Consider the following 14,889-nt stretch of genomic DNA (forward strand, 5'->3'; position numbering starts at 1 on the left):
TTGCTTGCTGGGAATCATGAACCGCAGAGCAGCTGCTGCTCGAGGCCAGACTTCAGCACAGGCTTCCTATATTTCTGAAATGTAAGGTTAATTTAATCTTTAATCACATTAATCGTTTTGGTGGCATAACTGACTGGATAGTGAATCTAGTTCTCAGCGTGCTTTGCTTGATATTGCATTATAGGAGAGTAAATGTTATTTGATGTACTTTTCAATAAAGGTAAATACATTTTAGGCTTTAATGACGTTATGTGATATTTATTGCCAATTTATAAGAGTTTATTTTTGTGTTTGGATTTAAGCCGCGGTCTTTGAGCATGCAAAATTCCTTCGGATGCTGATATGACCTCATTCTCTACAGCGTCGTTTTAAAATAATTTAACACATAATAAATAATAATGCAATTATTAATATATAAAAACATACAATCTACTCTTTCCTGCAGCGCTGCAGTTTTAAATGTATGTTCTTTTCATTCAAATATGAGGTCATGCTGTGACATATCGATCACACGGTTTCACGTGATATGAGTTTTCAGGTCAGAGGATAGTAAACTACAACATTCAGAACCGTTCTGCTCAAAAGCCTTCAAATGTAGACGAACGAAACCAATTATGTTGTGGGCTACTAACACCATAAAGCAGCATTTAAACAGCACTTTACAAACAGCACGTAAAGGACGTGACGTCACGTCTCCACGTCATCGCGCTGCAGTGCGTAGGGAGCCTACCAAACAGTGTTGCCAACTTAGCAATTTTGTTGCTAAATTTAGCAACTTTTCAGACTGCCCTAGCAACTTTTTCTTCCAAAAGCACCTACCAACAAATTTAGTTATTTTTTTATTTTATTTGGCTACTTTTAGCAACTTTTGATAAGTGACTCAAACAATAAAAAGGCACATATTTTCCATCTAAATTTCACAAAAAGAGGAAACCAAAGATGCCTAGAAGTACATACATCACATGAATTAAGTTATTGCTGTTTGCAGTTGTTCAATTTGATAATAACAATAATAATTTAATAATTGTTCATTTATGAGACACCTTGTTAGTAGCTTGTACATGTGATTGTTGATCAGTTAGTATACTGTAAGAAAAATATCTAGAAAAATGGCAAAGGTACTAGTAATTTAATAAAACTGGATCTCTGACCATCACAAACACCACAACCACAGACTCTGGACTTTATAAACTACAGATCAACAGCAGCAGATTCAGCATCATAAAGACATACAGTGTTAGTGTCACTGGTGAGTATCATTGTAGTCATTCAGTGCTTTTCACTTGAACAGTTTTAGAAAACTGATTAATTTAAATGGACCCAGTAAATGTTTTTGTTGTGGCCTGTTTGAAGAAGTGAGCTTTGACTCAATATTAAACTTATTATAACTTTGATCAAATCTATCATTTTCACATGCACATCAAACTGAAAGACAATTGTCAGTTTTTGTCACCTTATGAATTTTAAACTTTTGAATTATGAATTTTAAAATTTTTAAAGTCTATTATTAATAGAAAAAAAATCATAATATTAGTCAGTTTTTCTGTGAACTGCTGTTTCTTGTTGCTGTTTTAGCTGCTGTTCCTTACAAACCCACCAGATGGCACCTTTATCAAATAAATCAATGTCATACAACTTTCTACTAAATATTGGTCAAAAGTATTGATAAAGTTGTTTATCAGTCCATTTCTAGTAATAATGACTGTCTGTCTTTAGCTGTTCCAGATTCAACTGCTGCTGCTGTTGCTGCTGCTGTTGTTGCTGTTCTGCTGGTTGCAGCTGCTGGTGTGATTTACTGTCACTGCAGGAGATCTATACAAGCAAGAAAAAATGGCAAGTATTGCATACAGCTGATTTGACAAGCTGGAATAATGAGATTTATTGTTGGAAAAAAAAAAACTTCAAAATATGGTAAAGTATGTATTTTTATTCTAATTGACCAAAGTAAAAAAAAATGTTTATTGTTCATACAGGAAAAAGGATGCAGCACAATGATCCTGACCTGGTGAGATACTTTGTACAAAATCTGTCTGTCTGTAAAACCTATGAATGTACAGAACTGAGAACTGTTAGGGCCCCAATATACTAAAAGTGAACTGGCGTGATGTCATTTTAAACAAAAATAGGCCAAAACAAAAAAAAAATTTTTTTACGTTTGTTTCGAGAATTTGAAACAGCTTGCTTTGAGCTTCCATTGGTCTGTGGTGATTATGCAATTGGTAGGTGTGGCTCTGGGGCTCCTCCTTCTTTGACATGGAAATCTTCTCCAGTTGATTTATTCTGTTCAGTCCATCGAAATCAGACATCTGTGAGCAAAAACCTGAATACTCTGGAGAGCTGCTTTACAGATGTTATTCTAACTGAGAAGTGACACTGTTTTGTATAAAGTGCTATATAAATAAATGTGACATGACTAGAGTACCGAATTGCAGCTTGTGCAAACATAACCACATGGCTATGATGAGATGCTTTCTTAACCGCAACAAGAGAGAATCAGATGGTATTTTAATGACATTCGCATCGCTCAAATCACTGGAGATCTCAGTAAGATCTGTACAGATGTTCAGTGCAATGAAGGCACTGAGAGATTCAGAGGCAGACTGCAGCTGGACAATCAGACTGGATCTCTGACCATCATGAACACCAGAACCTCAGATGCTGGAGTTTATAAACTACTGATAAGCAGCAGCAACATCGAGAGTGAAAGGAGCTTTAGTGTTACTGTTCATGGTGAGTCATGTTTAAAAATTACTCTTGTATGTGTAAGTCACGTCATTCAAATGTTTTTTTTTTTTGCAGTGACATTTAGATGTGATTTTAGTTTTAATTTACATACAGTATATAGATTATGTCATACTGTTAAAGTGGAATTTGCAGACTTAAATTAGAATTTAGTTCAGTAGGATTTACAACGTTTTGTTTTGTATTTGTTATTAATTTTTCAGTTACCTTCTGCTGATCGTCTCTTTAAATCCATCTCTTATTTCACAGTCAGTATGTTTTCCCCACTCCCACCAGGAATCCAAAGTGCAAAGTATTTCATTTCAAATCTGTTTAATAGCACAAAATGTTAATAAATGTTGCTTTCCAGACAAAGTCAAGAGGGCATGTTTTATTACTTACATATACTCAGTTCTTTAATCTATGTGCTGTTTCCCCCAAAAGATCCTCCAGCAGCTCTTTGGCTTGTGTTTCAGAAGTTCCTGCTGCTGAACAAGATAAAATGAAGAGAAAGTCAGTGAAGGAGGGAGAATCTGTCACTTTAGATCCTGATGTAGTAAAAAACCCAAATGATTTAAAGGTGTGGTATTTTACTGATATCCTCATCGCTGAAATCACTGGAGATCAGAGTAAGATCTGTACAGATGATCAGTGTGATGAGAGATTCAGAGACAGACTGAAGCTGAATAAAACTGGATCTCTGACCATCACAAACACCACAACCACAGACTCTGGACTTTATAAACTACAGATCAACAGCAGCAGATTCAGCATCATAAAGACATACAGTGTTAGTGTCACTGGTGAGTATCATTGTAGTCATTCAGTGCTTTTCACTTGAACAGTTTTAGAAAACTGATTAATTTAAATGGACCCAGTAAATGTTTTTGTTGTGGCCTGTTTGAAGAAGTGAGCTTTGACTCAATATTAAACTTATTATAACTTTGATCAAATCTATCATTTTCACATGCACATCAAACTGAAAGACAATTGTCAGTTTTTGTCACCTTATGAATTTTAAACTTTTGAATTATGAATTTTAAAATTTTTAAAGTCTATTATTAATAGAAAAAAAATCATAATATTAGTCAGTTTTTCTGTGAACTGCTGTTTCTTGTTGCTGTTTTAGCTGCTGTTCCTTACAAACCCACCAGATGGCACCTTTATCAAATAAATCAATGTCATACAACTTTCTACTAAATATTGGTCAAAAGTATTGATAAAGTTGTTTATCAGTCCATTTCTAGTAATAATGACTGTCTGTCTTTAGCTGTTCCAGATTCAACTGCTGCTGCTGTTGCTGCTGCTGTTGTTGCTGTTCTGCTGGTTGCAGCTGCTGGTGTGATTTACTGTCACTGCAGGAGATCTATACAAGCAAGAAAAAATGGCAAGTATTGCATACAGCTGATTTGACAAGCTGGAATAATGAGATTTATTGTTGGAAAAAAAAAAACTTCAAAATATGGTAAAGTATGTATTTTTATTCTAATTGACCAAAGTAAAAAAAAATGTTTATTGTTCATACAGGAAAAAGGATGCAGCACAATGATCCTGACCTGGTGAGATACTTTGTACAAAATCTGTCTGTCTGTAAAACCTATGAATGTACAGAACTGAGAACTGTTAGGGCCCCAATATACTAAAAGTGAACTGGCGTGATGTCATTTTAAACAAAAATAGGCCAAAACAAAAAAAAAATTTTTTTACGTTTGTTTCGAGAATTTGAAACAGCTTGCTTTGAGCTTCCATTGGTCTGTGGTGATTATGCAATTGGTAGGTGTGGCTCTGGGGCTCCTCCTTCTTTGACATGGAAATCTTCTCCAGTTGATTTATTCTGTTCAGTCCATCGAAATCAGACATCTGTGAGCAAAAACCTGAATACTCTGGAGAGCTGCTTTACAGATGTTATTCTAACTGAGAAGTGACACTGTTTTGTATAAAGTGCTATATAAATAAATGTGACATGACTAGAGTACCGAATTGCAGCTTGTGCAAACATAACCACATGGCTATGATGAGATGCTTTCTTAACTGCTTTTTTTAAGACAACATCGGGATGTTTGCAAACAGTATATCGCTGGTCACGTATTTCATTTATTTTTACCTCTAAAGTGAGTAAGGAAAGAAACTTCACCATGAGTATATTGGGGCTTTAGGTGGTACAGTATGTATCTGTTTGAGATTTCTGTGAGATGTTTTCTTTGAGATCGTTACATTCAGCAAGCATCGGAGAGAAAAAATATATATAGTGTTTGTGTAACTGAATCATCAGGGTTTTTTCACAATCATTTGTATTACCTTCTGTGAATCTGTTTTTCTTTCAGGAGAATGTTGAAGAAGTAGTATCCCTTATTAAAGGGACATCCACTGTTTCGGCTGTGAGCACGCAGGGCAATGACGCTAAAGAGACATCCGATGATCTGGCTGTGAGCACGGAGTGGAATGATGCTAAAGAGACATGCGATGATCCGGCCGGGAACACTCGGGGGGATGAAAAGACATCCCATGATCCCTCTGGGAACACACAGGGGGATGGCGGTAAAGAGAAATCCCATGATCCGGCTGGGAACACGCAGGGGGATGGCGGTAAAGAGACATCCCATGATCCGTCTGGGAACACGCAGGGGGATGGCGGTACAGAGACATCCCCTGATCCGGCTGGGAACACGCAGGGGGATGGCGGTAGAGAGACATCCCCAGATCCGGCTGGGAACACGCAGGGGGATGGCGGTACAGAGACATCCCATGATCCGTCTGGGAACACGCAGGGGGATGGCGGTACAGAGACATCCCCTGATCCGTCTGGGAACACGCAGGGGGATGACGGTATAGAGACATCCCATGATCTGGCTGTGAGCTAAGACACTGAATTACATTATTTGCAGTAAAACTAAAGCCGGTTTCACACCGCACGCATAAGCAGCGCATTTTTTTTTGTCACCCATGTTAACAGGTTAGAGTATTCACACTGCATGCAGAGGTGGTGTGGCAGTGTGTAGCAGGAGCAGAGCAGAAGCTGCGATCTTTGCTGCGCCGATCACGCTGGATAAAAGCCACAGTGCATTGCATGAGTAAACACGAAGGAAAAAAAAAACTTTTACCGTAAAATTAAATAAGTGAGCTGTTTCATGTTTCCAGGGTTGAGGAGTAATGGAATACATGTAATGGTGTTATGTAATCAGGATACAATAATCTAGTAACTAATCTGTTACAGTTACATCAAAAAACAATGTATTCAGATTACAGTTACATTTTGTTAAAAGTGGGAATACTATGAGGATTACATTTGTTTCATTTAAAATTAAATAAATGAGTATTTTGACATACTGCTATATATTTAGCGCTGCATAGTTCCTGGTTCTGTTGACACATGTTGACTCACGTGAGCCGCCTGCTGGTGCGTGCGCAAATAACACCCGTCTACAATTATTCTCCTCAAATGCAGGATGACTGAGATGCTGCTACAGTAAATGAATTACGATGCTTGCTGCTGTGAAAAACTTTACATGTCTGGAAATTTCACAGTTATTTTGTTTTCAAAGAGGATAAAGGAAAAAACATAGTTGTATAGCGTAAGCTATGCATGAAGACTCTTGCTTTAACAAAGGCTACTCAACCAACTTTCAACATTTGCAGGTACGAGTCCGACTAGCATGAACATCATCATGTTAGCTAAAATTTAGTGTTTGTTAGTGATTTATAATTCCATAGTGTGCATGATGTAGTTGTACATTTTCTAGCGGAAAATGAGCCTGAAAGGGTAGAAAGTCCCCACACCCTGGATCAGTCAATGAAATAAAGAAAGATCATAGCATTTCAAAATGTAGGCTTATTTTAAAATAGACTCATATGTATATGGTGTAAAAAAAATCATGTTGTGTATAAACTATATTTATTTTTACTTGTACATGTTAAAGAGATAAAAAATGTATAATAAAAATAAAACTGTATAGTTTAGTTGGGGCAGTTGTGGCCTAATGGTTAGCAAATCGGAGACTTTAACTTGTAACCAGAAAGTTGTGGGTTTGAATCTCGGGTCCGGCAGGAATTGTTGGTTGGGGGGAGTGAATAACCAGTGCTTTCTTCCACCCTCAATACCACGACTGAGGTGAGACCCTTAAGCAAGGCACCGAACCCCCAACTGCTCCCTGGGTGCCACAGCAATATGGTTGCCCACTGCTCCGGGTGTGTGTTCACTGCTGTGTGTGTGCACTTGGATGGGTTAAATGCAGAGCACACATTCCGAGTATGGGTCACCATTCTTGGCCACACGTCACTTCACTAGATGTCTGCATAGCCTTTTAAAATAAGTGAAATAAGACGCGAAATAGTTTCAAATTGTTTTTGCTATAGTTTTTATTAGTTTTAATTTTAAATTCATAGTTAAATAAAAGTAGATATTGCTTTTTTGACTTATTTACATAAAACTTGAAGTAATCCAAAAGTAATCACATTACATTACTTTTATATTGTGGTACTTGGATTACGTTACTGAATACTTTTTAAATGAAGTAATTTGTAACTGTACCAGAATACATTTTAAAAGTAACCCAGCGTGTTTCACAACCACCATATGACATTCAGCGCTGTGAAAAAAAGGCTTAATAAATGTACGAAAACACAATTGCCAGAAGTTTTTGCCCAAATTTCAAAGGCTTGTTTAAATGATTAAAACTATAGATTTTTAAATGATTAAAGCTATAGTTTATATGTATATCTTAACGTTAAGATTACTTTTATCATGCAAACTATACAGCATGTTATATGCATGTGTGTGTGGGAACACGGCCGCATCACAGCAGAATATGCTGCCCATATTATAAATCAAAGCACATGAAATACAGTTGTCGGAGAACACCTGAAAAACGTGAGCGAATGACCGATACTCGTCTGCATTTGCAGTATACAAGACACGGTTTAGCTGTGCACGACAAATGCTGCCAGTGTAGAAGCACAATGGGCGCGTGCTGCTCCCGCTCTGCATATGCACAGCTTCTGCGCCACCTCCGCTCTGTTTGTGCATCCAGTGTGAAACCGGAGTAAGAGTGCTTAAGGATTTTCAGTATGTAATGGTGGAGGGATTGTTACAGCAGCTTTAAGGATCCAGACAGGAACAGTGCATTTACAGTATTGCGGTTTCTTTAAACCTTTAACATATGAATGTTCCAGTAGCCCCTCACTGCGGAACTCAAGATCCAGGGGTGTGGTTGGATTTAGGTTTAGGGGTGGAGATGGGTGGGTTTAAGGATTAGGGGGTAGAGACGGGTAGGCTTAGGTATATTTCAGGTGGAAGGAGTTGTATCTGCATCTAACCATGCCCCCTGGACTTGTGTTCTGCAGTGAGGACCATCTCGAATGTTTTGCCAATCATTATTACATAGACTGAGGTGAGACCCTTAAGCAAGGCACCGAACCCCCAACTGCTCCCTGGGTGCCACAGCAATATGGTTGCCCACTGCTCCGGGTGTGTGTTCACTGCTGTGTGTGTGCACTTGGATGGGTTAAATGCAGAGCACACATTCCGAGTATGGGTCACCATTCTTGGCCACACGTCACTTCACTAGATGTCTGCATAGCCTTTTAAAATAAGTGAAATAAGACGCGAAATAGTTTCAAATTGTTTTTGCTATAGTTTTTATTAGTTTTAATTTTAAATTCATAGTTAAATAAAAGTAGATATTGCTTTTTTGACTTATTTACATAAAACTTGAAGTAATCCAAAAGTAATCACATTACATTACTTTTATATTGTGGTACTTGGATTACGTTACTGAATACTTTTTAAATGAAGTAATTTGTAACTGTACCAGAATACATTTTAAAAGTAACCCAGCGTGTTTCACAACCACCATATGACATTCAGCGCTGTGAAAAAAAGGCTTAATAAATGTACGAAAACACAATTGCCAGAAGTTTTTGCCCAAATTTCAAAGGCTTGTTTAAATGATTAAAACTATAGATTTTTAAATGATTAAAGCTATAGTTTATATGTATATCTTAACGTTAAGATTACTTTTATCATGCAAACTATACAGCATGTTATATGCATGTGTGTGTGGGAACACGGCCGCATCACAGCAGAATATGCTGCCCATATTATAAATCAAAGCACATGAAATACAGTTGTCGGAGAACACCTGAAAAACGTGAGCGAATGACCGATACTCGTCTGCATTTGCAGTATACAAGACACGGTTTAGCTGTGCACGACAAATGCTGCCAGTGTAGAAGCACAATGGGCGCGTGCTGCTCCCGCTCTGCATATGCACAGCTTCTGCGCCACCTCCGCTCTGCTTGTGCATCCAGTGTGAAACCGGAGTAAGAGCGCTTAAGGATTTTCAGTATGTAATGGTGGAGGGATTGTTACAGCAGCTTTAAGGATCCAGACAGGAACAGTGCATTTACAGTATTGCGGTTTCTTTAAACCTTTAACATATGAATGTTCCAGTAGCCCCTCACTGCGGAACTCAAGATCCAGGGGTGTGGTTGGATTTAGGTTTAGGGGTGGAGATGGGTGGGTTTAAGGATTAGGGGGTAGAGACGGGTAGGCTTAGGTATATTTCAGGTGGAAGGAGTTGTATCTGCATCTAACCATGCCCCCTGGACTTGTGTTCTGCAGTGAGGACCATCTCGAATGTTTTGCCAATCATTATTACATATTCCGGTCTTTAGTGACCTGGACCTATATATCCAACACGGATGTGTCAGGGGTGGTAAAGGAAGAGGAATCAGTTGCAGGGATAACAAGGATTTTATTGAGATTCAAAACAAACAGGAATGAAGCCACTGTCTGAGAGGGTAATCTGGAGAGATCCCAACCAGGTCCGGGGAAGATAAAGGCAGCTCAACAGCAGGTATCTAGGAAAAGGGGGTTGCCAGAGCAAATGGCCGCAAGTAACAGTCCACGAGCAACGAGACAGTCCAGCCCTCCAAGTAATTCCAGGGGCCAGAGAATGGCGATGGTGGGAGGGAGAGGGAAAGAAACTCCTGGAGGGTGCAGGGAACGCTGGGCAGCAAGGGGAAGGGGGCAAGAGGCAGACAGAAGGGAGTCCAGCAGCCAGGGCAGATGGGGGGGCTGGAGAGGGCAGAGGGGAAGGGAAAAAACGAACACAAAACTAAATGGCTGGAGCTAAAACTAGGAACTAGAAAGAACTGGGCTGGATCAAATGAAAACCCTAACCCTAATATCAAAAGTAAAATAAAAGCTAAGGAAACTAGGCTAGGCTAGACAAAACAGGATAACAGTCAACAGCGACAAGAGCCAGGTTAACTCAGCAGCGCAGAGATTTCGATCTGGCACAGGACAGAAAACGAGGGGAATATAAGGGTGACTACTGATTAGAAACAGGTGTACCCCTAACGAGATAAGATAACGAGAGGGACGGGGTAACAATAGAAAATAGAGCACATGGCAACATAATTACCAACTGACAGCCATGTGCTCCAGACAGACCAGGACACAACATAAACAAACCCAGATCAGACTGGTGCCTTGACAGGATGGATCTCTAACTTCTGCAATAGCATAAAACTCTCCTGATATTTAATAATATTAATATTATATATTAAGGTAATTTGTTTCCTTTTGAAACTTGTAAGGGTTCAGTTTGAGCAGGTGATTTTACCATCACTGTCATCATCAGAGCGCATTTCCCCAGTATTCAGCATCTGACTCATATTCACGATTTCAACCATATTCTCTAAATAGTTTTCATTGTCTTCAAAATCAATATTTTGATCATTGGCAGCTTATTCGCCACATCCACTATCAAATAGTGACACTGATGTTTGACTGTGTACAGTAATTGCTCTTCAGTCGAGCCATTTAAGCTATTTCAGGTTTTGCTGATGATATTCTTTTGTTTTATGCTTGTGGTAATTATCTGTGAAACATCATGTCATCGTTGTGTATCAAAGATTTTCACAGGAAAAATATACTTACCCTATTACAGGGGAAGTCGTGGCCTAATGGTTAGAGAGTATCCGGTCCGGCAGGGATTGTAGGTGGGGGGAGTGAATGTACAGCACTCTCTCCCACCTTCAATACCACGACTGAGGTGCTCTTGAGCAAGGCACCGAACCCCCAACTGCTCCCCGGGCGCCGCAGCATAAATGGCTGTCCACTGCTCCGGGTGTGTGTTCATGGTGTGTGTGTGTTCACTGCTGTGTGTGTGCACTTAGGATGGGTAAATGCAGAGCACTAATTCCTAGTATGGGTCACCATACTTGGCCACATGTCACTTCACTTTCACTTACACTATTGCTAGTGACCCTATATACCTTTTTTTGTTGTTGTTGGCAAAAAGTTAATTAGAAAACAGACATTCTTTTACAATTGTATTTTTTTTTCTCTGTCCAGCGACCTTCTGGTTACAAGTCTTACTCTCTAACCATTAGGTCACGACCATAGACATAGGAAATACCTAGATGCCTCATTGGCCGCTTTGGACCGTTGCTGCGATACATCAACGAGTCCGCCATATTGACCCGGGCAAGACTGCTCAGTAAACAAATACAAGTAAACGGGGAGCTGCAGCTTCTCTGGGCAAAAAGGGTAGTTTACATTTATCAACCGATTTCAATGGTTTATGATCTTTGTGGAGTACGAAAAAGTTTCTGTTTCTAATTACTCAAAATCTCGTTAGTTAAAACTTGTAAAGCATTCATTGTCATAAGGAATTGTGAAGAATCACGCTTGTCAAGCATAGATATGGTTTATTTTTCTTGGTTAATAATTGTGAGACGTCCTTAGTGTAATATAATGTAATACTGAACGTTTTATGTTGTGGAAATGGCTTTTTCTTTCTTCAACACCTTCATTTGAGCTTTTTTTTTTTTTAATCACGTCATAGGATGTCACAGGACAATTTCAGATGAATGTGAAGATAATTTGCTGAAGCATTTATCGTTACCTTTTGATTTTTACAATGTATTTCTATATGTGTTGCCTCCTAACCTTATGCTTATAATGTTTGTATAATATTTGTTTTATTATTCATACCACAACAATACATGTCTTTATAGAAATGTTTTATTTGAGTAAAAAATACATAATAGATTACTTTAAAAAAATAATTTAATTCAATTACAAAAATATAAATAATATTTTGTGTCTATTGAAATTGTGTTTTACTGAGGTGTAAAAAACATTTACTGATGCTGATGCTGACAACATCTGATGCTGGAATGAGTGTACTTAGTGCTTTTTGTGTCGAATAGCCTACAGTGTAATGGGACTTTAGTATGTAATGGGATTAGTAACTGAAATAAGCGCAAATGTCAGGGTGTGTAAAAACCTCCATGCAGGGCCCAAAAAAAGTCATAACGCACTGTAGGGGAAGTTCAGAAATTTAATAAATACATGTGAGTATCCTTAGCAAACTGTTGTAAAATATGTATACTATATGTGTACCTCTTCTCCCCCGAGTTACGTCTTCCGCCATTTAAAAAAAAAAGTATTCTCGTAGCATCGCAAAACTGAAGTTGAGCCACTGATGTCACATGGACTGTTTTACTGATGTCCTTGCTACGTTTCTGGACCTGGGAACATTTCAGTTGCGTTGCTGTCTGTGTCTATGGAGGGTCAGATAGCTCTCCGATTTCATAAAAAATATCTTAAAGGGGTCATATGATGCGATTTCAATTTTTCCTTTCTCTTTGGAGTGTTACAAGCTCTTGGTGCATAAAGAAGATCTGTAAAGTTGCAAAGACTAAAGTCTCAAATCCAAAGAGATATTCTTTATAAAAGTTAAGAGTCAGCCACACCTACCTAAAACGGCTCGTTCTAACACGCCCCCACATGTCTACGTCACAATGTGGGAAGATTTGCATAACGCCACCCAAATGTTCACGCGAAGAAAGAAGGCCTAACTTTTATTCTCGCTGTAGTATTGTTGCTGCCGCGGCCGTGTCGTGAAAGCGCTGTGTGTTTCGTTGTGAAAGCGAAACTACTTTGTTTGGTCTTCCAAAAGAGGACACGACTAGAAATCAGTGGTTAAGTTGTATTTACAACATTGTTCCAGAACAGTTCAACCCAAATATTCAGATGTGTGCAGCACATTTTATGGAGGACTGTTTCCTGATCCTGGGAGAGTAGACTACAATGCCGGCTGTTCTGACTCACAGACTGTAAGTACGTTTTTTTATATTTAAAGAGTTTTTATATTTTATATATTTAAAGCGAGTTTTTTGGGCAGTGTAGAGTAGGGCTTGTTGTTTGTCATCCGATCACAAGTGCAGACATGGTTTTATGTTTACGCGGCGCAACGCGTAAAAAGACATTGGCAGACAAAAATAGGTTGTGTTCTTTATAAAAAGAAAGCTGTGATGTCTAGAATAGTTCTTCTTGGAAAGTACAACTCCTCTTGCTGGAGCTGGAAATAACTAGTGAAACTAGCAGGGCTTAGCAGCAGGAGCACAGCATGAGCATGTAAGGTAACAATAAAGCGCTATATAAATGCATCATTCATTCATTCATTAATGACGCTTATGCACACAAAGTCTATGATATTTTCATATTTTACAGTTTAATTTGAGACCTTTGTTGTCATACATCAGAATTGATGGGTTCAGTATTTTAGTAATAAAGCTGTTTTGTGTAAAGCGGAAAATCAAACTGTTCGCATCATGTGGGCAGGAGTGGAAAAACACTCTTCAACCACACGCTAATCACACATACATGTGCAAACTGACCACAACCCACCAGCAATAGACAATGCTCACGCAAAAGATGTTTTTCCACCAAACGGATCAAAACGTCATTATTATGAGGAAGCAAAGTGTTTTTTGTTTAAGAAAACAACATTTTTTGAGGCTTCAAATGTCAAACATGAAAATGCTCCAGTGAGCCACAAGATTTAGATCATGTGTTAGAAGTCATAGAATTACAAAGCAAAGTCTTTTCATTAGTCCATCTCTGAATGTCATACTGCAGACCCTTTAGAATCATTCTGCTGTGTGTCTGCTGGGATTTGGAAGGTCTACAGTAAGTTTGATGATCTACTCATGGCAACAGATATGCAATGTCAACCTCTTCCCCATGATGTTACGCTTTTATTTTCTGTACAAACAAAATGTAATAATAATAATGAATACAAATTAATACAAAAAATATAATTTTCAGTAAGCTTTGTATGGAAGATTATTAATGGAAGCCTGTTTCCGCCACTGAATAAAAAAATTCAAAAAGGTAATTATGACTTATATCTCACTTATATCTTATATCTCACAATTCACAATTGCGAGAAAAAAAGTCAGAATTCTGAGATGGAAAGTTGCGATTTACTTTTTTTTAATTTATTTTTTTATCCTGTGGTGGAAATGGCAGTGGTTTTGCTTCAGTGCTTTAATGTAACACTGAAGTTTTATTATACTGACAAGAACACACTTCTAAATCTGACTCACCATTTAACTGATGCAAAGACAATTTAGTACACAGTCATAAACGATCTTACCGATTTCTGTGCGTTTCGTTTGTAGAACGTTAGTGGTTCAGCGTAAGTGATCTCGTCTGCACAGTAATAATAACAGATACATTTACACAAGGAAACATTATCTTTACTAGATCTGTTTCTTTACCACGTGTATTATTAGGGCTGTCATAGTTAGATTGTTAAAGCATGCAGTTTAATATGTTTAATGCTGCATTACAAGGTCTTAATTGCATTAACAAATCAATTCAGCTTGACATTTAGAAGTGTTTCACACATCCTAGTCCTAGCAGAGTATTGTAGGATTTCTATCAGGAGCAGACACAGATATGCCATTGAATCACCTCATCACGAGGTCTAAACTAATCCCATCAGGAGACAACAGAGATCTTTTTGTATTGAGAACTAAAAAGTCTTTCACAACATATAGTTGAGAGATACCTGGTGATCGCTTATGCTTGGGACCATTATATATATATGCACAGGAAATGGCTAATTTAATCACACCCTCAGGCTTGCAAAACAACGGACCTAAAAGAACCGTGATAACGTGATTCAATCAAACTCAGCAAACCACAGCGTGACACCACATGACCCACTGAACATCTGCTTCCTGCCCTTTCTGAAACCCAACTGACCCGCGTTCTTTTCTTACAACAAAAGAAACAGAACCTTGCATGACGATTTTAAAAGACAATCATTTAAATTATTATTATTGAAACCTATGATATTTCAATCT

The 14,889-nt window shown here is 38.3% G+C and overlaps 1 protein-coding gene across 1 annotated transcript; it reads left to right on the forward strand.

The window, feature by feature from the left end:
- Positions 1–2,483: 2,483 nt before the first annotated feature.
- Positions 2,484–5,204, forward strand: LOC107573879 (uncharacterized; the record flags this gene model as incomplete). Its single annotated transcript, XM_016260337.1, has 5 exons — positions 2,484–2,730; positions 3,198–3,524; positions 3,992–4,108; positions 4,249–4,280; positions 5,046–5,204. Coding segments are annotated over 5 exons (882 nt in total), but the record flags the coding sequence as incomplete, so codon positions are not given.
- Positions 5,205–14,889: the final 9,685 nt, after the last annotated feature.

Source organism: Sinocyclocheilus grahami, unplaced genomic scaffold (genome assembly GCF_001515645.1).
Source record: "Sinocyclocheilus grahami isolate Dianchi unplaced genomic scaffold, SAMN03320097.WGS_v1.1 scaffold2059.1, whole genome shotgun sequence".
NCBI classification, from domain to species: Eukaryota; Metazoa; Chordata; class Actinopteri; order Cypriniformes; family Cyprinidae; genus Sinocyclocheilus; species Sinocyclocheilus grahami.